At 44.7% G+C, this 21,425-nt stretch overlaps 1 protein-coding gene across 6 annotated transcripts in view; it reads left to right on the top strand.

The window, feature by feature from the left end:
* DCAF12 (DDB1 and CUL4 associated factor 12) overlaps nt 1–21,425 on the top strand; it is a 145,694-nt gene that overhangs the window by 96,620 nt on the left and 27,649 nt on the right. For all 6 annotated transcript variants that reach the window (XR_004538624.1, XM_033935456.1, XM_033935426.1 and 3 more), the window contains 2 exons: nt 4,391–4,553; nt 17,711–17,883. Coding sequence is in view for 5 of the 6 variants with exons in the window: in XM_033935456.1 (XP_033791347.1) it covers nt 4,391–4,553; nt 17,711–17,883 (336 nt within the window). In the remaining variant the exon portion in view is untranslated. The remainder of the gene's footprint in view (nt 1–4,390; nt 4,554–17,710; nt 17,884–21,425) is intronic.

The raw sequence follows: 21,425 nt of genomic DNA, 5'->3' as shown, positions 1-21,425 counted from the left end.
TGAAACCCTGAACCTGTCAGCCTTGCGATAAGGTAACCATACCTGAATCCAAGCGGGTTTCTGAGACCCTCACCTCCTTATTCATTCTGAACACCATATAGTGGGATTTGATATTTTTTGAGGTGTTCTCTGAAGATCTCATTTTTCCATCTTTTTTGATTTTGGGTAGTGTCCCCTCCCTGTACATTACATGATGTACCGAGGAGGGAAGACCCACCATTTAGGATCAGTGGATCATGAAGCAAGAGGGACCATGCTTCCTGCCTCCTTCCAATGGACAAAGGTGGGTGGGTTCGAGGGAGCATCAGGAGGGAGCGGGCATCCTTCCTGCCTATTTTTTTTTTTTTTTGGGGGGGGGGATGGGAGGTCTCTGTTGGCAGGAGGGAGTGGGATTCCCTCCTGCCAATTTTCTTTTGCATGGTGGTAGATGCCATGGCAGGAGGGTGTGGGCATCCCTCCTCCTAATTTTCTTTCGCGGGGGTGTGTTCAGCATGGCAGGAGGAAGTGGGCATTCCTCCTGCCATTTTTGCTGCCACAGGGGTGGGGAGGGAGGGTGTCAGTTTGCAGTGCCCATTGAAAAAAAAGTTTCCTGCCATGAATAGCTCAGTGTCAGGAGGCTTTCCCCTGCCTATCAGCTGTTTGGGCTTCCCCTGCCGGTTCTGCGCATGTGTGAGAGTCGCTCTCACAGCTATCAATTGAATGGGAGAGTCGGGGATTATGACTAATCTTCGCATGAATCATTTGCATGCAATCTTTTAGTGCATCAATAGCTCTTTTTGAATGAGGCAAAAAATCGGATCGGAGCAGACCCATATGGTCTTACCAATCCTCTTAGTGCATCTAGGCCCATCTGTAGGCACGTGTGGTGAATGGCCTTGTCCCTGCAGTTAAGGGAGGGAACGCGCACGGCCACTGTTCGTGCTCGGCCCCCCTCCTTCTTACCTCCCAGCCGAATCGGTCTCACTCCTTCCCCCTTACCTTTGTGGTGCGTTAGTTTCCAAAGTAATTTGCTCAAGCTGGCCGAGCCTGCCTGCAGTCATTTGTGTCTGTGGGCGGAAGCTTTTGTTCTGACGCAACTTCTGGTTGCATTAGAGGAGAAGCTTCCGCCCACAGACACATGCGACTGCAGGCAGGCTCGGCCAGCTTGAGCAAGTTATTCTGGAAAGTAACTTAAAACGCGCCGCAAAGGTAAGGGGGAATGAGATTCTTGGACCATGTGAGGGGTACTGAAGGGCGGTGAGGTGGCGAGAGGGAAGGGTGGTGGTGGAAAAGAAAGGAACAGATGCAGAAGGGGGGGTGGAGAAAAACAGACGCTGAAATGAAATAGGGAACAGAGTGGGGAGAAGATGCTGAAGGGAAATGGGGAACAGAGAGTGTGGAGAAAGACGCTGGAAGGGAAGAAGACAGAGATGCCAGAGATGTGGGATCCTATGTGGGATCCCTACGAGGGTCGAATAAATAGTCACTAGGTATAGACTTAAGAGGAAGGGACAGTAGGGTGGGCAGACTTGATGGGCTATAGCCCTTTTCTGCTGTCATCTTCTATTTTTCTATGTTTCTATGACTATGGGGGAGAGCGGAGGGAAGAATATGGGTACCAGACCAATTGGAGGGGGTGTGAAGGGAGAGGCACAGTAACAGAGCAAATGGAAGACGCAGAGAGAAGATATCCAGTGGATGGAAGGAATTGATTGAGAAAATGAGGAAAGCAGAAACCAGACAACAAAAGTAGAGAAAAATTTTTCTATTTCTTTTATTTATTTTTTTTTGCTTTAGGATAAAGTGGTAAATTAGTTGTGTTGATAAAAATTTATAAACAAAGCCCTGCCAGCTGAACATCTTTCTCTAGTTCAGCAGCCAGAACTTTGATTTATAAGGAAGGAATAAGTTAAATATTGCAGTACTGAGGCTTGTATGGATGCTGCGGGGGACAGTGGTGGCAGGGACGGTGGTCACGGAGACGGGGCAGTGATGGAGACAAATTTTTTCCTTATTAACTCAAAACAAGCCCTACATGGACAAACGATACACACACCCAGCAACACTACAAGGCCTTAAACATACAACCAACAGCATTCACACTCCCCAAAGAAAAAGGGAAAAAGAAAAAGTGGAGAAAAAGGCCTCAGTTCAGCTTCATTTGGCCAAAAAACTCCCCTCCTACAAAAGCTGTTTATCTGTAAATGCTGAAAAATAGTCCAAAAATAAGGCAACTAAAGTAGCCTGCCAGGTGGTATCAAACAGCACGCCTACTACAGATGAAAGGCAGTATAGTCCAGCTCATAACATCCACAGCAAAAGCAAGAAAAAATAACTTAGCTGCTAATGGCTTCCAAATCCAGGCCAGGCAGTCCTTACACCCAACGGGGAACCCTCCGTTTCGCATCAAATCGCTGCGTCAGGGGTGTTCATATCATTGCTTCACATCCAGATATTCCAGACCCACCATACTCCTCAAACATCCTCACCACTTCATCAATCAAAACTGGCGCAGAGAATCTTTTCACCCCAGCTCTAAAAAGACCTTTTGTTACATTCACCCACTGACTTTCATCTGTATTAGGCGTGCTGTTTGATACCACCTGGCAGTTGCCTTGTTTTTGGACTATTTTTCAGCATTTACATGTGAACAGATAAACAGCTTTTGTAGGAGTGGAGTTTTTTGGCCAAATGAAACTGAACTGAGGCCTTTTTCTCCACTTCTTTTCTTTTTCCCTTTTTCTTTGGGAGTGTGAATGCTGTTGGTTGTATGTTTAAGGCCTTGTAGTGTTGCTGGGTGTGTGTATTGTTTGTCCGTGTGGGGCTTGTTTTGAGTTAATCAGGGATACATTCGGGCCCTAATCCTTGAGTACTAATTTCTAGTGGGACAAATTTTTTCCCCATGTCATTCTCTATTGCTTAGTAATGTATTACTCCTGGCGGAATTCTGCACAGTGCAGAATTCTCGATCCACACAGAATTCATTTTGCGCAAGCCTGTCCTACCTCTGTCCCTTCCTTCTCCCCCAGGTCTGGTCTTTCTCCCAACTCCCTCCTCCCTGTGAGATCAGACATACCTGTGGGCTTCCCAAGGAAGCATTAGTGGTGGCAGCCAGCCGACGGAGGCAGCATTATGAACAGGCTGCTTTCGTTGTAGTAATATATCCAGTTCTGTTACATTCCTTCTGGATTCCATATGCTAGGTGTTCAATCCCTTCCTGCAACCTGGGAGTTGCAGAAATACAAACACTTTTCTGAGCACATGCTCATCCCCCTTAGAGTGAGAGCCAGAGCCATCTGCAGTTTTCAGTTTCTGCAAGCAATCCGTATTGAAGTCTTTTGAATTGCTCTGCTTCTTTTTCGCTTCAGTGCCTTGAGACCCCTTTCCGGCCCCACCAGGGCCTTTCCCTTTGCCGCATCACTTCCTGTAAATAGATGATGTGGCATAGAGAAGACTCTGGCAGGGCTGGCCACAAGCAGCTTGCTTACAGCATTACCTCGACCAGCTGCTGCTGCTCTGAAAGGTTCGCAGCTATGTCTGATCTCGCAGGGGGAGGAGGTGTTGTTGGTCAGAGGGGGAGAGGCCAGATCCAGGAGGAGGGGACATGGATGTTAGATGACAATTTGGGGGCGGGGGGAGGGACCATGAATAATAGGTCTGTTGGGGGTGGGTGGGAGAGGAGAGGACATGGATCCTGGACTGCAAAGGGGGAAGGGGAGAGGAGGGGGGACATAGATGCTGGACCCACAAGTAGAGGGGGAAGGGGGTGAGAAGGAGACCTAGGCCTAAAAAATGGTGAGAAGGAAGAGATGCTTGACTGTAGAGAGAGGGAGAGAGATGCCAGACCTTGGGGAGTAGGGAAGGGATTCAGGGTGCAAGTGAGGGAGGTTGTGGGTAGGGTGGGGGGATATGGATACTGAACCTGCAAGTGGGGGTGGGGGAAGAGAGAGTGACCAAGACCCAAAAGGGGATGGGAAGGGTAGAAGAGATTCTTAGTTATTGACAAGAGAGAGAGAGATGCCAGACTATGGGGGCCAAGGAGGGGATTCAGGGTGCATGTGAGAGAGGGGTGGGAGTTAGAGGGAGACAGAGCTGCAGTTGGAGTGAGAAAGGGAACTGAGGAAGCTAGAACCTGAGAAAGGAAAAGGCTGTAAAGAATTTCAGGCCTCAGGATAGCAGAATACTTTTCAAAACACTACAAATAAACTTTACAGAATTTTGAAATTTTGCAAAGAATTTTCAAAATTTTTGTATAGAATTCCTCCAGGAGTAATGTATTAAAGCCTTTCAGCTACTTGCATTTGCTAAAAAGAGAAGAGATGAAGCTACTCTTTTAAAGAGTAAGGTATAGAAATATTTGGGGAGTTTTTTGGTATTGAAGTTAATGTGTGTGTTCTCCTCTCATTTTCAGCTACTTTCCACCAAGCTGCCATACTGTAGAGAGAATGTCTGTCTGGCCTATGGTCAGGAATGGTCTGTGTATGCGGTGGGGTCTCAGGCCCACGTCTCTTTTCTGGACCCAAGACAGCCACCTAATAATGTTAAATCTGTCTCTTCCAGAGAAAAAGGCAGTGGTAAGGGTTTGTATCTTCTAGTTCACTCTGAATTTTATTTTTTCTTGTGAAAGTTTCTTCATCCTACTGATCTTGAGCTAACCAGCAGGGTTAATTTTCTGCTACTGTGCCAGTGACTTCATGCAGAGACCCTGCTTCAATTACAGTAAGTTGTGTGGTGCAGTGTCCCTAGAAATGATCAGGGAGTAGCTTGCAATAGGTACTTGTAGGCAAATGAGGATGCAGGCGGCATTGGGAGGAAACCAAGACAGGAGAATGTGTATAGATGCATTTGAGACCTGTGCATTGCTTGTCAAGTGGCCAAGAGTTGATCCCTGATGACCCCTTCCTTCTGTACCCAATCTTGGATTTCCCAAGTCATTGGCATTGCATCATCTAGCTGAAGTGTCCATTTTTTGACCACTTGAGGTCACAAAATGAGGTGTATCACTGCCTTTTTAGGCTGTAATATAGTTGTAGTAATATATCCAGTTCTGTTATGTCCCTTCCAGATTCCATATGCTAGATTTTCAATCCCTTCCTGCAACCTGGGAATTGCAGAAATCCAAACACTTTTCTGAGCACATGCTCATCCCCCTTAGAGTGAGAGCCAGAGCCATCTGCAGTTTTCAAGCAATCCGTTCAGAAGTCTTTTGAATTGCTCTGTTTTTTCTTTTAGTTTGTCTTTTTCGGTAGCTTCAGTACCTTGAAACCCCTTTCCGGTGGTCCTGTGTCGGAGGAAAGGACGCAGTCTCGCAAGTCCGGACTGCTGCTTCATTGAGAACCTTTGGTGGATCTGTGCAGCCAGCCTGCTGTATGCCATCGTTCTTTAACTTGGGGTCCATTCCCCTGGGAGTTTGCTTGCCTGCTAACCTTGTCAGGGGTTTAAGTGCAGGCTGTATGCATCTTTAGTGAAAATCCCCCAGGTTTTAGGGCACAGGCTACATTTTCCGTGCCCCCGTTCGCATGGAGAGGATCCATGGGTGCGGAGGTTAGTCAATGTCTGGCTGACTTGGCAGTCCGAAGATCTTCAAGTCTGGTCAATTTGGAGCTATTTTGAGGCAGAAAATCCTTTTCTCCATTCAGCTGCTGTGCAAAAACTGGCACTTCAGAGACTGTGAGTAAACATCCATTATTTCCTATAGGAACTTCGGGGGTGGTTTGTAAAACATGTTAAAACTCGTTTTTCATTGTTTCTAAGGGTAGGGTTCAGATCCCCCACCTCCCCAGACCCCAAATCATTATTTTATATTTTTGGAATTTGTTTATTTTTGCCGTTTTGGGTGTGAATTTGCTGACAGTGGCCATCTTAGATTTTTATTGATCTTTTTTTTTCAAAGTTTTATTTCTGCCTCAAAACTCCTGGATTTAATTTAAAAAATTGTTTGGGATGGACTTCCCAGCCCCTAAATTGCAAAATTTTAAAATTAAAGCACTGAAAGGTCTGCATTGGTTACCAATTCATTTAGGATTGAGTACAAAATCTTGACATCTCTTCCATCTCTCTATAAAAACAGAAAAAGGCCAGTTTGGCCAAACAGTTGGCAGTATACTTGTTCCCACTGCCAAGGATGTAGCCTAGCTGCCAACCATACTGCATAATGTTTTGCAAGATATTGCCTCATATCCAAGATAGTTTTAACGTAAGAATAGCCTTATTGGGTCAGACCAATGGTCCATCGAGCCCAGTAGCCCGTTCTCACGGTGGCCAATCCAGGTCACTAGTACCTGGCCAAAACCCAAAGAGTAGCAACATTCCATGCTACCGATCCAGGGCAAGCAGTAGCTTGCCCCATGTCTTTCTCAATAACAGACTATGGATTTTCCTCCAGGAAATTGTCCAAGCCTTTCTTAAAACCAGCTCAGTGTTCTTCCCAGAAATTTTTTCCAGCCGGGTGGCATGAAAAAGTAGCCGGGTGGGGCGGGGCGGGGAAATCTGGTAGTGGAGAAAATTAAATGTATACTATTTTTATTAGTTAATTATTATTATTTTCCAATGCTCGATATGACTTCCTTTTTTAAGGTTTGACACTTGTGCCAGAATATTTTTACTAAATCTAAGAAGTATCCAATTCTAGAAGTGAATAATTAGATATTCACCCTCTTTCAAATGGTATAGAGGTTTAAAAAAGGGAAATGTGTTAATGAAGTCATTAGGTTCAATCTAACCATTTATTTCTGCATGAATTTAAACAACTAAAAAAAAAAAAAAGATAAATATAGCTCATCCAGTCATACAAGAAATGGCTGTACAACACCTCTAATAATGTTTTGATCACTAGATTCCTTCCTGAGGTCTCACTGAGGATATAAAATAGATGCTATCCCCACTTCCAGACCTCTTCCACATAATTTAGGGAGAGGTTACTGAGCCTTGAAGGGCACCTGTGTGATTGATCTTTATCTGCTTCTTTTTTATTTTGCTATAGTGCAAAGTAAGAGCTAGGGCAAAACAGTATAGGTAAAGATGCAGGTAATAATTAGCAATGTATTAAAAATATTTTATTTTTATTTGCTTATAATGTCATTTGAAAGCTGCTTGATAATAATACAACTTTAATTTAATTCTTTATAATGTGTGTGTCTGTGTGTTAGGGGGGACAACACCTACGTCAACAGTAAAATTAGAACAGGGTCATTAAATTCAGTGGTGTACCTAGTATATATGACAGCCAGTGCTAATTATTTTTTTAACAACCCCCTCCTCTATATAAAAAAAGATATTTTTAGTAATAATCCATGAGTCACACAATAAGGGTGCATCTAGGAAAAGGCAGCATCTTAAACACTGCAGTGAGCACTAGAACACCAACACACGCATTGGAAAACTAAACAAACCAGATCCTACAGTCAATTGATCCTGTAGTCGATGCTAACAGAAAGCCATGTCCTTTTCATACACACAGAACACAGATACATCCTCGCCCAATATGGAATAATCACAAACTAAAAATAGAAATATGTAGTCAAAAGTTAAACTGAACCAAGAAACCAGACTCTGCATACAATGCAACACCACAGAAACAGTGACACATGTCTCCTAATACTGTGCAAAATATAAAGACAGTAGATGTAAATTTGAAAAAAAACTTCTACATAACAGTCACCACTTTACAAATTAACAAATAGAAATAAAACAAATAATGAGAAATATGAAAATACCATTTTTTTTTTCCATTATTTTTTATTTTCAAATTTTACATAAAGTGTACAAAATATTAAAATACAATTGATAAATACATAGTATCACTTTTATATCTAATACATTATATATCTAAATTTGATTTTCCCCCTCACCCTCCCCCCACCCTTTTATTACTTTAATATATAATATTTTTAATTTTCAAATTTTATAGAAAATGTACAACATGTTAGAATACAATTGATGAATATTCAATAACATTTTTATATCTAATACAATATATTCTAAATAAATTTTTTCCCCTCTCCCTCCCCCCACCCTTCTATTACTTTTCATTCATACATTGCATATTGTATAATATATTATAACATATTATGTAGAAATTATTTTCTTTACCCCCCCTCTATGTGTGTCATAAAAAAAAATCCCTAAAAGAATAATACCATTTTATTGGACTAATCCATTTTTCAATTAGCTTTCAGAGGCCAAATCTTTCTTCACGACAGTAAACAGCTGTTATGGTATCCTGTCCTGATCTGAGGAAAGGGGTTTAGTCCCCCCCCAAAATTGCCTTATTTCCATTTCCTATTGATAAATTTTAATCAATACAGTTACAATACTACTTGATTCTACGTAAAGCAAAAAAAATATTTTTTTTTCTACCTTTTGTCGTTTCTACTTTAGTCATCTTCTCTTCACTCTCTTCTTTCTATTCAGCATTTGTCCTCGCTCCCTTCCAGGCAACATCTGTCCTCTCTCTTTGCCCCTTCCACCCAGCCTCTACCCTCTCTCTACCCCTTCCATCTACTGTCCACCCTATCTCTGCCCCTTGCATCCACTGTCCACCCTTTCTGCCTTTTCCATCCAGTGTCTGCTCTCTCTCTGTTCCATATGGTATCTTCCCTCTTTCTATGTCTTTTCAGTAAACTCTATATCCTGTGCCCTTTCTCTCCTTTGTACATGATTTATTTCAGCTTCAACCCCTCTCCATTTTTTGTCTCCACCCTTCCCCTATGCTCTGGCATCTCTCTCTTCTCCTTTTCTTCCTTGCCACTCCACCCCATGGTCTGACATCTCTATCTCCTTCCCTTCTCTCCCCCCTCTCCAGTATCTGCCTCTCTCTTTCTCTCCGTCTTTCTTCTGTGAGGAGATCATGTTGATCTTGAACACTGAATAATTCTTCCATATTCCCCATATCACTGAACTGTAGTCTGGTCCAGCAGACTGCTTTGGCACTATTACATGCATCAGCTTTCCACACAGAATGCCACAAGTCTCTATTTCTTGTGCTGTGTTTACATCTGCCAGCAGCAGAAACTTGTGAGACAGATCCCTTGGCAATACTACACTTCGGAGCCCTTTGACTATCTGGTTCAGTATGGCTGCAGGCTTTAAAGCTCTGTTTCCTGGAGGAGACTGTCCAGCATACATAGTTGCATCACTCTTAGGGATCTGATCAGAGATTACATTAGACAAGGTGGTATTTTTAGGCATGGAAAAACAGGACATGTTCTCCTCAATCTGCTCAGATGCCCTTTAATGTTCGTCTGATCTCGGGCTAAATCTTGCCTCCTGAGCTAATCTTCAAAGGAGAGCGGAGTGAGAGCCATATCGGCAGTGACATCCGTTTTGGGCCGCATGTTGTGCAGGGCTGGACTAAGGCAAGTTGTAAGCTTCCTTCCATCGCTGATCTATCTTCCATAAGTCGGCAACGGAGGGAAGCTTACAACTCGCTGCTCTTGCTTGCTTCGGGCCTTCCTCGTTGCCGGGTCCTGCCTTTACGGAAACAGAAAGTAGGCAGGAACCGGCAGCGAGGAAAGCCCGAAGCAAGCAAGAGCAAGTTGTAAGCTGACCTGTCTCCTATAGCGAACCCATGCTCCGGGGCGTGTGCATGCCGACTTCCCTTCTCTTCCCCCCTTGGGACGTGACTTCCGGTTTCGGAGGGAAGCTGCATGCACGTTAGAGCCCCGCCGGGGAACATGGGTTCAAGTTGCTTGCTGGCGTTAAAAACTAAAAAAAAAAAAAAGTCAGGCTCTTGCGATTCAGGCTGTGCCGAGTCAGCCCGGTAAATCTCCAAGCCGGTGAAAAGGTTTTTTTTAAAAATGTTGAGCAGAAGGCGGCAGCAGCAGCAGGATTGCAATCGAGATTACAGCCGGGCGCTCATCTAAATTAGCTGGGCGGAGCGCCAGGCTGAAAGGCCCTGGGGAGAACACTGCAGCTACACTATCCATTCTTACCACAACCTCTGGCAACGCGCTCCAGAGCTTAACTATTCTCTGAGTGAAAAAATATTCTTTAGCACTCTCCAGACCGGTAGGTATTAATCTTACAAGTGGGTATATATCTCATCATGACCAGCAGGTGGAAACTGAAACCAAACTGTGGAATAGTACATAAGAGAATAGTCTCCAGCAGGTGTGAGTGAGATGTACCCATCTCCCTATGTAGGGCTGTTGGAATTTGTTTAGGGTTTCTGGTCCCCATTTTTGGCCGGATGGAGCTTGGGTGGGCCCTGTTTGGGGGTCCGTCCGACCTCGGGGGTGTCAAACCTGGCAGGTCTCATGGTGGGTCCCTTCCCCCATTTCCTCCACCTCCCCACATTTTTTTAGAGGAGCCTCAGCAGTAAGCCATGCCCCCTAATTCAAGCAAAGCATATTGCTTTGAGAGCCTGTGGAGTCTGTTCTGTAAAAAAAAAAAAAAAATCCTGAGGCAGTGATGGTCTGAAGGGTTGCTTTCCCTTTAACTATGCTGTAAATTACTGTATTTTTTTGACTAACTGGCACTTTTCTTCTAGCTAGGTAGTGTATGGACCAATTGAGCACTTCTCAGGGGAAGTGGCACAATTTTGTCCAGACGCGAGGCACTCGTGGCTGTCCTGAAAACAGCTGTTCGGGCCGACGCGGTCTTGGAGCTCCATCGGCAGAGGCTGCAGGCGCCCAGAACTCACCGGCCTTAGTGCCTTACGAATCGGCAGTGAGCAATGGGGAAGCCTTGTGTTCCCCCACCGCCCCCACAGAGATTTCCTTTCAGCTGATTTTTGTTAACAGTTGATGCCGGCTTGCCTACTTTAGCGGCTGTATCACAGGCTTCCAAACTAGTACAGGCCCTGGAGGGGTTATTTTTGGCGGGAACTTCACCATTTTAACAGACATTTTGTCTGCAACCTCAGGTGACCTTCAGCTGGGTTGTGCAGAGCCTATTTTCAGGTGGTTGGGAGGTCCCACATGCGCCCGGGGGGTTTCGGGGGGGGGGGGGGGTCCCTCTGAACCCCTTGTGGCTTTGCCTCCCTCTTCTTCTTTGGCGTCCCCTCTTCCTCCTCCCTCGTCCAAGCGCCCACAGGTGGCTTGGGTTGCAGATTGGTGGTCAGAGGAGCTTGGCCTGGATGAGGACCTGGACCCGTTTTAGGAATTCCAAGATCTCCTGAGGGGATAGCCGCTGGCGGCAGAGAGTTGGATTTCCTGCCTTCCAGCGATGAGGCATCCGTGGTGTGCCTTTTTCAGAGGGATGAGCTACCAGACCTGATTCAGCAGGTCTCATCAGTGCTACAATTTTGAAGGAGCGCCACCAGAGACCCCGCGTGGGGGTCCCTTTTCTTAGGAGGATCCGCTCTTTAACTATGCATCAGGATATTTGGAATTTTGTACTGGCGCAGTAGAATATGCCAGAGGCGCCGTTTCGGTTGTCGCACACCATGGCTCGTTTGTATCCCATCCCGAGGGGGGAGGGGGGATAGGGCTACTTTAAAGTGGCCAGTTGTGGACACGGTGGTCTCAGCGATTGCTAAGCAGCATACGGTGCCTGTTGAGGGCGGTTCTGCCTTACGGGACTCTAAGGGAGCGTAAATTGGAGACCATTCTTAAGCAGAATGTTGATGTCTCTGCCTTGGGGGTCCAGGCGGCTATTTGTGGGGTCTGGTGGCTTATGCTGTGTTTCGGTGGGCCGAGCGTGTCCTGGATCGTGAGTCTGATGACTTGACTTTTTTTTTTTTTTTTTTTAATAAAATCTTTATTCATTTTACAACTTACAACAAGTGTATCATTAAATAATATTTAAACTTAAAAACATCACTTGATATTCTATGTCATCTTAAATTAATAAAATTTATCCCTCCCCTTCCCTTCCCTATCATTTCATATACATTCACTTATATTATACAACATACTCTTTCCTATTAATCCACATATTTAATAAAGAATCAGAAATCTCCCCATCCCTACCCCTAAACTAAACTAAACCTTAAGTTTATATACTGCATCATCTCCACAAAAGTGGAGCTCGACACGGTTTACAGGAATTAATATAGAAAAGAACTCCAATGGAAAGGAGAAGGGCTTAGTAAAATGAAAGAAAGAGAGGGCTTAGTATCAATTATTTTATTAAGGGAGAAATGTTATTTACTCATTACAATAATCTGCCAATGGCCCCCAAATATCTTGAAATTTACTAAAATGTCCATTCTGTGTGGCTAATGTTCTTTCTATCTTATATATATGGCACAAAAAATTCCACCAAAAATTGTAGTTTAATCTACCGTATTTTCACGCATATAACGCGTGCGTTATACACGATTTTACAAACCGTGTATAGCCATGCGCGTTATATGCATGAGCGCGTTATCCTCTTCTGGCAGTCCCGCCCTTTCTCTGACATCAGAGAAAGGGCGGGACCGCTGGAAGAAGAAGCAGCGTAGACGCAGGGCTAAGAGAAGGGGCAGGACCGCCGGCAGAGGAAGCAGCAGGACGATGGTAGGAAACTTCTACATGATGGGGGTGGGGGGTGGGGAGGCTGTGGGGGTGCGAGCGGTCCTTCGGGGTGGGGGTGCGGGTGCAGGTGCGTGTTCCAGCGTGAGCGGTCCTTCGGGGTGCGGGTGCGAATGGTCCTGCGGGGGGGGATGAATCGGACATCGGGGGGGGGCATCAGGCTTTCAGGGTAGGGACAGGACTTCAAGGGGGAAAGGAGAGTCGGGGCGGGCTAAAGGAGAGTGGGCTGGCCAGAGGAGAGTTGGGGCGGGCGAAAGGAGAGTCGGGCAGCGACCGGAGAGTCGGGGCGGCATGCGCGGTATACAGGTGTGCGCGGTATATAAAAATGTATTTACATAAATTACAGTTCCCCGCGCGCTATACCCGTGTGCGCGTTTTACATGGGTGCGCGGTATATGAGTGAAAATACGGTACTCCAATTCTTCCAATTAAATGTAATAGCAACTCCAGTCATAATTGGCAAGAGCTTATTATTTTTTTGATGATATTTGACTCTTTGCCCTCATTGACATGCCAAATATAGTATCATAGGTCAGTGCCACCGGATTCTCTAACAAGCAATTTATTTGGCCCCATATTGATGTCCAAAAAGCCAAAATGAATGGGCAATAGAATAATAAATGATCTAAAGTCTCTGCTTTGAGATGACAATGCCAACATCTATTAGACTTAGAGCTATCTAATTTTTTTGTAAACAAACAGGGATCCAAAATGCTCTATGTAACAGAAAAAACCAAGTTTGTCTCATAGATGCAGACACTGTACATCTCATCCTCCAAGACCAAATTTTGGCCATTGAGATGCAGTAATTTGATGCTTTATCTCAACGCTCCAAATGTCTCTAAGACCAGTCTTTGGTTTTTTATTCATAAATCCAGATATCAATTTATACCACTGTGCGGCCTGGTGTCCCAGGAAGTCCACCTGAAAGCATAAGAATTCTAAACTATATTGTTTATTAAGAGTTTTCCTTTCAGGGACTTGTCCTTGGTGGATCAGGAGGTGGCTAAGATTGAGATGGCTGCCTCGTTCCTCTCAGTTGCTCTCTATGACTTGATGTGGACGTCGGCCAAGTCTATGGCTTTTGGAGTGGCCGCGCGACGTACCGTGTAGCTTCATGCTTCATGGTTGGTGGGTGCCGCGTCTAAAACTGAGCTTACCAAATTTCCCTTTTGGGTGTTTTTTTTGTTTAGATAAGTTGGTTCAGACTCTGACGGACTCTAAGATGCCCTGCCTGTCTGAGGACCGTACCTGCCCGGTGTCTCGGGATGGCACTGCCAGCAGGTATCTGTGGGAGTTCCGCACGTAACACCCTGGGCATGGGGCTGCTACACGGGGTCAGTTTTATCAGCATATGCAGTCCTTTCGGGGGGCTGGGAATCCCTCCGCTGGTTCCCCCGCTGCTCGTCCTGCACAATGACTCTTTGCTGGCGCCCCCTTTGGTTCTGGTGGGTGCCCGGCTGCGCAAATTTTTTCCCCAAGTGGGCCGAGATCATGTCCGATCAATGGGTCCTGAAGGTGGTGTGGGATGGTTATGCTCTGGAGTTTGCCCGCTCTCTACCAGATCATTTTCTAGTCTCTCCTTGTCAGACGGCATGGATGATGCAGGCCTTTTGCCAGACCTTTCAATGCTTGCTAGATCTTAAAGCAGTTGTTCCCTCAGGAGTGCGGCACCGGCAGGTGCTCGATTTACTTTGTGGTGCCCAAGAAGGAGGGGACCTTTCGGTCCATCTTAGATTTAACAAGGGTCAACCGGGCTCTCAGAATTCCCTTTTTCCGCATGGAAATAATAATAATAATAATGGAAACACTGCAGTCTGTCATTCTGGCAGTTCAGCCGGGGGAGTTCCTGACTTCTCTCGATCTGACAGAGGCCTACTTGCATGTTCCCATTCGGGCCTCCCATCAGCTTTGCAATCTTAGGTCAGCACTATCAGTTCTGTGCACTTCCCTTTGCTCTGACCACGGCTGCCCGGATTTTCACCAAGGTGATGGTGGTTGTTGTGGCTGCCTTGCGGTCAGAGGGCATTCTGGTTCATCCCTAACTTGACTGGTTGATTGGGCTAAGTCATTGCAGGAGAGCACCCGGGTTATGGCTCGGATGGGGTAGTTTCTCCAGTCGCTGGGATGGGTGGTCATTCTTTCCAAGAGTCGATTGGTCCCATCTCAGCATCTGGAGTACCTTTGGGTTCTATTTGACACCTTCTTGGGGTAGGTCTTCTTTCCAGAGGCCCAGGTAAGCAAATTGCAATCTCAGATTCGCCTCCTTATGGTGTCCGGTGTCCTCGGGCGCAGGATTTCCTCCCAGTCTTGGGGTCAATAGTGGCTTCCCTAGACGTAATGAGGTGGGCGCAGGCCCTCATGCGTCCACTTCAGTTTGCTCTGCTCCGGAAGTGGTCACCCCAGAAGCACAATTTGGATCTCCCTGTTCCTCTGCGAGGCTTGGCGTGCTGTAGTCTTTGCTGGTGGCTCCAAGTTCTGTCAGACAATGCCACGTCGGTGGCTTAGTACATCATCAGTGAGGCACCAAGAGCACTCAGGTAGTGCAGGAGATGGCTCTGTTCATGGTCTGGGTAGAATCCCACCTTCAGGACATCTCTTCCTCCCACATAGCTGGAGTGGAAAATGTTCAGGTGGACTTCCTCAGTCGTCATGTACTGGATCGCCGAGAGTGGTGTCTAAGCCCTGTGGCCTTTCAGTTGATAGTCCAGTCTTGGGGTAACCCCCTATAGCCACAAGTTTCAAAGCCAAACTGCCCTGCTTGTTCAGTCATCGCAGAGACGGTCAGGCCGAGGGCCTGGATGCTCTGGTTCAACCATAGCCAATGGAGGGGCTGTTTTATGTGTTCCCTCTGTGGTCATTAGTGTGCAGAGTTCTTCTCTGTATCATTTTGCCATCCGGATCTCGTGGTTCTGGTGGCTCCGGATTGACCTCGACGTCCGTGGTATGTGGATCTGGTAAGGCATCTGTTGGCGGATCCTCTTCCTCTCTTGGACGACCTTCTGACGCAGGGTCCCATTCCAGTGTTCAGTCCGGGTCCTTTCTGTCTCCCCTCCCTTTCCCCCCCTCTGGTGGTCTAGTGGTAGGCTGGGAGCGGGCACAGGGCGGACAGGGCACAGATGTCAAGTCAGATAACTTTTTAAAATATGCAATGTTGCCTCAGTAACAACTATAGAAAAATAGACACATATAGGGCAAAATATAGACAGCAGGTATAAATTCTCAAAAGTGACTCATTTTAATCACTAAATTGAAAATAAAATCATTTTTCCTACCTTTGTTGTCAGGTGATTTTCTTTCTTTCCTCAGGCCCAACAATTGTTCCTTCTTCCATCCCTCCTATGTTCCCCTCACTGCCTTGGTCATCTCCCCATCCTCAACTCAGGCCCAACAATTGTCCCTTCCTCCTTCCCTCCCTCCCATGTTCTTCTCACTGCTTTCCAGCCTGTCCTCTTCTGCCCCCCCAAGCCTGCCCGCCCGTGCGCTGGTTTTAATTGCCTCCCGCTGCTGTCGCTGTGAGAACACGTCCATGTAGCAGCAGCATGGGGACTCCTGTGTAAAGCACCGAGAACAGCCCGAGAGTGAGGGATGAGTAGGGAGCCAGCGGCGCTTCACTCCCTAAAGCGGCTTTTCACCCCTACAAAGAAAATTTGCTGGGAAGGGCCAGGTGGGTTTAGCGATTGCACATCACCGGCCCAGAAGCTTTACCCCTGACGTCGACGAAGAAGCAGCAGCGGGTGGGGTGAGACTCCTGGCTCAGTGTGGCACCCGGAATGGAAGGAGTTACTAGGAAGGGTCAGGTGGGTGCAGCGATTGCACGCCACCGGCCCAGAAGCCTTACTCCTGACGGCCTAAATAAGGTAAAAGGGGGGGATTGGGGGATTCGCTCCATAGGACGCATCCTTTTTTCCACCCACTTTTTTGGATGGAAAAGTGTGTCTTATGGAGCAAAAAATACGGTATCTTCTGAAGAAGCCTGTTCCAGAATTTCTCCAGGCTTTTTCCACTAGGGGTCAAGCAGCTTCTTGGGCTGAGTCTTCGCTAGGGCCTCCAGTAGACATTTGTAAGGCTGCAGTTTGGTCTTCCTTGCATTCATTTCTCAGACACTACCGGGTAGACGTTCAGACGCATCAGGTGTTCGGTGAGCGTGTTCTGGTGTCAGCCCTTCGGGGGTCCCACCCATAATGGGGACTGCTTTGGTACATCCCGTTTGTAAGATTAACCTCTACTGGTCTGGGAATGCTAAAAAAGGAGAAATTAGGTTTGTACCTGCTAATTTACTTTCTTTTAGCTTTTCCAGACCGGTAGAGGTCCCCGCCTTGTCTATTGTAGTGTTGGTGTGGCTGTTGTGTGGGCAGTTTTTGGTTTTTGCTGCGGGTTCTAGTATTTTTCTAGGGCCAGGGAGAATTGAAGAACAGCAGCTGTGGCTTGGCTGGCGAGCTGTGGGGACATTTTCTTCCTGGGTTCTCCTCTGCATTTTCCAAAAGCATTTGTGTATATTAGTTATTACTCCTGTTTGGAGTATTGTTTTTTTCTGTTTCAAGTTCTTAATTCTGCTTGGCTATTTGGCAAACTGATAGGAATAGGAGAAGGTACCTCTAATGTACTATTCCACAGTTCTGTTTCAGTCTCCACCTGCTGGTCATGATGAGATATATACCCGCTTGTAAGAATAACCTCTACCGGTCTGGAGAAGCTAAAAGAAAGTAAATTAGCAGGTAAGAACCTAATTTCTCCTTTCCTTTTATTGGTTTTAAAAGTAGTTCCCTGTAACTTTGAATGTCCCCTGGTCTTTTTAAGTTTAGACAGAGTGAAAAATCGATCCACTTGTACCCATTCTACTCCACTCAGGATTTTGCAGACTTCAATCATATCTCCCCTCAGCCGTCTCTTCTGGTGTCTTCTCCCTTTTTATGCCATTGTCTTAAGCAGAATACCATGAAAGGGCCCATATGTAATAAATAGCCAGCATCTGAAACCTTCCTGTATCTATGCCTTTTTGTAATTAATCATCACTTATTCTGCAGGTATGAAACTAGAGCAAATACATTTGTTATAGAAATAACTTTAAGAACAAAGCCAGCATAATGTAAAAGCCTGTAGCCTTGGTGGTTGTTATTAGTGAGTTGATTATGCATTGCTTAAAGTTCTGTTGGTGAGCAAGTCCAACTGCTTGTAAATAACTAGAATGTCACGCAAAAAGTATTTGTGTAGTGTATTGCATATTTCATGGTTCAAGGGCCACAATTATCCAATTATTCTTTTCTTTATTCCAGGAATTCGGTCCGTAAGTTTCTACGAACATATAATAACTGTGGGCACAGGTCAGGGCTCCTTATTGTTTTATGACATAAGAACCCATAAATTTTTGGAGGATCCAGCCTGCTATGGACAGAAATCTAAGCTAGGAGCAGACATTTTAAAGTTGACGACTGGGAAGGGTTGGTTGGTGAGTATCATAGAACTCCCATCTCTGTTCTTAATGTCTCAGTTATAACAGCATCTGTATCCTTTTTTTTCTTCCCAGTTTTTCTGCCCCTTTGAACTATCATATTAATCAGAAGTAGCCTCTACTTAGGCTGTAGCACCATGAACCTATTTTTATAAGCACCTGGATTTTTTATCCTCCCCTTGTCCAGCCCAATTTGCAAAGAAAGCAATCCTTGGCCAAGTGCCCCAGATTGCAGCTTCATTTGAAACCCAGAATGCATACACGTAAGTCTGAATAGTAGATAAAAGCTGATTATATAATAAGAGGGACTTTAGGTTGGTGAACACTTTATGCTCTGGGAGCTTTGAGGCTTGTATAGTTGACAATTACTTTTTTCATAGAATGGGCTCTTTGCAGTCCTGTCTAATTTCAGACATTTGCAAACAATAATTTTTTATATTGTTTTATGGTGGTTTGCTCCCAGTTAGGTTGGTTCTGAATAGTAGATGCTATGTTGTTGGATATGAATTGTTGGTATGTTTAGAATGGAATTGATATGTTTATTGTGACTTCCTGGGTCCCAGCTTCTTTGAATTGTAATCTGTCCTTGAACTGTGCAGATAAATGTGGGATAGAAAATCTGGTTAACATAACATCTTCCCCTCTCTATTCTTGGACCTCTCCTTTGCTCTTCCCTCTTTGCTAAGAAGCAATTGAGCAGGCTACAAAATCCTGGTCATTCAAAATCAATTATGACCCACAGGAAATCAGTTTTTTGGACCTACTTATTAGTAAAGAGCCCCATGGATTCAGCACCAAAGTTTACAGAAAACCTATAGACAGAAATTCATATTTAGCGTACACCAGTTATCACCAACACTCCTTGAACGCTAAATATGAATTTCTGTCTGTAGGTTTTCTGTAAACTTTGGTGCTGAATCCATGGGGCTCTTTACTAATAAGTAGGTCCAAAAAACTGATTTCCTGTGGGTCATAATTGATTTTGAATGACCAGGATTTTGTAGCCTGCTCAATTGCTTCTTAGCAAAGAGGGAAGAGCAAAGGAGAGGTCCAAGAATAGAGAGGGGAAGATGTTATGTTAACCAGATTTTCTATCCCACATTTATCTGCACAGTTCCTGCAATATGAATTTCTATCTATAGGTTTTCTGTAAACTTTGGTGCTGAATCCATGGGGCTCTTTACTAATAAGTAGGTCCAAAAAACTGATTTCTTATCACCAACACTCCTTGAACAATCTACCATTCAGCCAATTCCTGCATTTGAAAAGAATCTGCACTAATTACATTTTAAGGAGCAATCTCATGCGTTAGTGAAAAGATTTCTGGATCATGGGTACTCGACAAGATGCATCAATGCTGGATTCCAAAAGGCAGACACATTCAATAGAGAAACTCTACTCACAGCTCATACTAAAAAGGTCCAACTCCAAATATAGTATGAACTCTCAGGCATTCCCATTTGGGTAATAACGTTCAAAATATTATACGCAGCATTGGTATATTCTTGAAAAACACCTATGTTTCAAAGACAAACATTTGGTTATCGTATATTCAAGAGAAAAAAATTTGAAAGAGAAATCGATCCCTTACTTATTGCCATCTATTTCAAATTCTCCTTCCATAACACATACAGGACACATCAACAGTGTGGAAAATGCAGTGTGTGTTGTCATTGCATCACAATAGACAACATCATAAATCCAAAAATAAGCAGACATTATTCAGATTGCCTACCAGCCTCTTAGAAGCTTTATGGATGAAGAGGCAGGCAACATCGCACGCAAAGCTGCTCTGGCAAAAGTGGAAGTTACATCGGAAGGAGGGACTTGATTGGAAGAAGGTCCGGGAACAGCTCTGCGTGCGATATTGCCTGCCTCTTTGTCCACAAAACTTCTAAGAGGCTGGTAGGCCCACCCTGGGAGGTGCAAAGGGGCCGACCCAGGGGAGTCAAAGGGTTTTTTCCTCCCCAGTTTTGACCTGCAATCGGGAGTGAGGGTGCGAGGGAGGGGGGACTGTTGGACCCCGGATATGGAGGGGGGCTGCTGGACCAGTGATTGCGAAGAGAGGCTGCTGGATCTGCGATCACAAAGGGGGTGGGAAGGGAGGCGACTCGCAGTAGATCCTTCACTGTGGAGACAAGGCCATTTACCACTGTGTGGGTTGGTGAAAAGCCATGTTCCCATATCCTCGGCGAATGGCCGATTTTTTTTTTTTTAATTCTTTATTCCTTTTTAATCATTCAACAAGTGTAAAATAAAGATCATACATTTGCTCAAAAACAACACTTGATAAATCCATCAAGATAATAACAATTGTGTGTGTATATATATATATATATATATATATAAACCCATATCCCTCCTTCCCTCCCAACACTATTCTTCTTAATTCATTTTACCCTCTCTTCAAATGTAGAATCCCTCCCCCCATACCTTCTTAAATGATGTATTTTCAAAAGAAAAAATGGCGTTTATTCATTATAAAACAATGTTAATGGCTCCCGATTTTTTTTAAAAAATTTTTATTTATTTTTTCCCCCTTCCCCCCCCCCCAAATTTCTGTGGGTTAGCCGCAGCTAAACGTGGGAAACAATCCCTGTGTCATTCTCTATTGTGGAATTTTTCTTTCTTTTACAGGAGTATATGATTTTTTGTTTTCTTATCCCTAAACAGCCCCCCAAAATACCAAATAACTGGAAGAGCAGGAAAAGCCTCAGACTCCAACCTGCTGCTCCTTGTTTCAAGCAGGCAGATTATTCAAAGGGAGAAATCTCATAGGCATAAAAACCTCTCCTTAAAGTATGCGATATTCAGTAGATGTTTAAATACAAGTTCACAAAAATCCAGTGATAAAATTCAATGTTTTTTTCAGGGAAATCCTCAAATGTTCAATAAATGTTAATTCAATAGCAAAATTCATTTATTTTTTCAGGGAGTTGATTACCGTTCCATGGCAAGTCAGTACACATGAAAAAGTATTTCTGAAATATCAGGCACCCTACAGCAGTTTTCAAAAAAACAGTGAAATATATAAATTATCTCAGCATGACACCCAAAAGTGTCAACGTGGCGTCCAGGGTTTCACCTCCACCCCAAGTCGGTATCACCTAGCCGACGATGGCTAATCAGTTTTCACTGTAGTTGTGTCAGGGCTAGAATGCAGGCTCATCTAAAAATGGAAACCACATTTTCTGAACTATACATTTTAAAAGGGGTGCTTCTTGTCAGATGAAGTCCCTTTGCAACTAACCCCCTCTCATACCAAACTTTTTCTCTCCTGCACTTCTCAGAAAGGGTTGACAAAAGATGAATAGACCACTTATGTTTTGAGAGATTCACGTGGCATGGTTAAAATTGCTTCTATAGTTAAGAAGCATTGGCTAATCCTCTGATTCCATCCAGCTTTTCAAGATAAAGAACTGAGGATCGCTTTTAGCAGGAACTGGCAGCTTAAAGAAGATGCTGTGTCTAGCAGACGCAGAATACGTTGGACCGAGGGACACAGGGACAAGAAGTGTAGGATATGTAAAACTTGCAAG

The sequence above is a fragment of the Geotrypetes seraphini genome, chromosome 1 (genome assembly GCF_902459505.1).
Source record: "Geotrypetes seraphini chromosome 1, aGeoSer1.1, whole genome shotgun sequence".
NCBI lineage: Eukaryota > Metazoa > Chordata > Amphibia > Gymnophiona > Dermophiidae > Geotrypetes > Geotrypetes seraphini.
The sequence above is the reverse complement of the archived record's forward strand: the minus strand, read 5'-3'. Positions and strand labels throughout refer to the sequence as shown.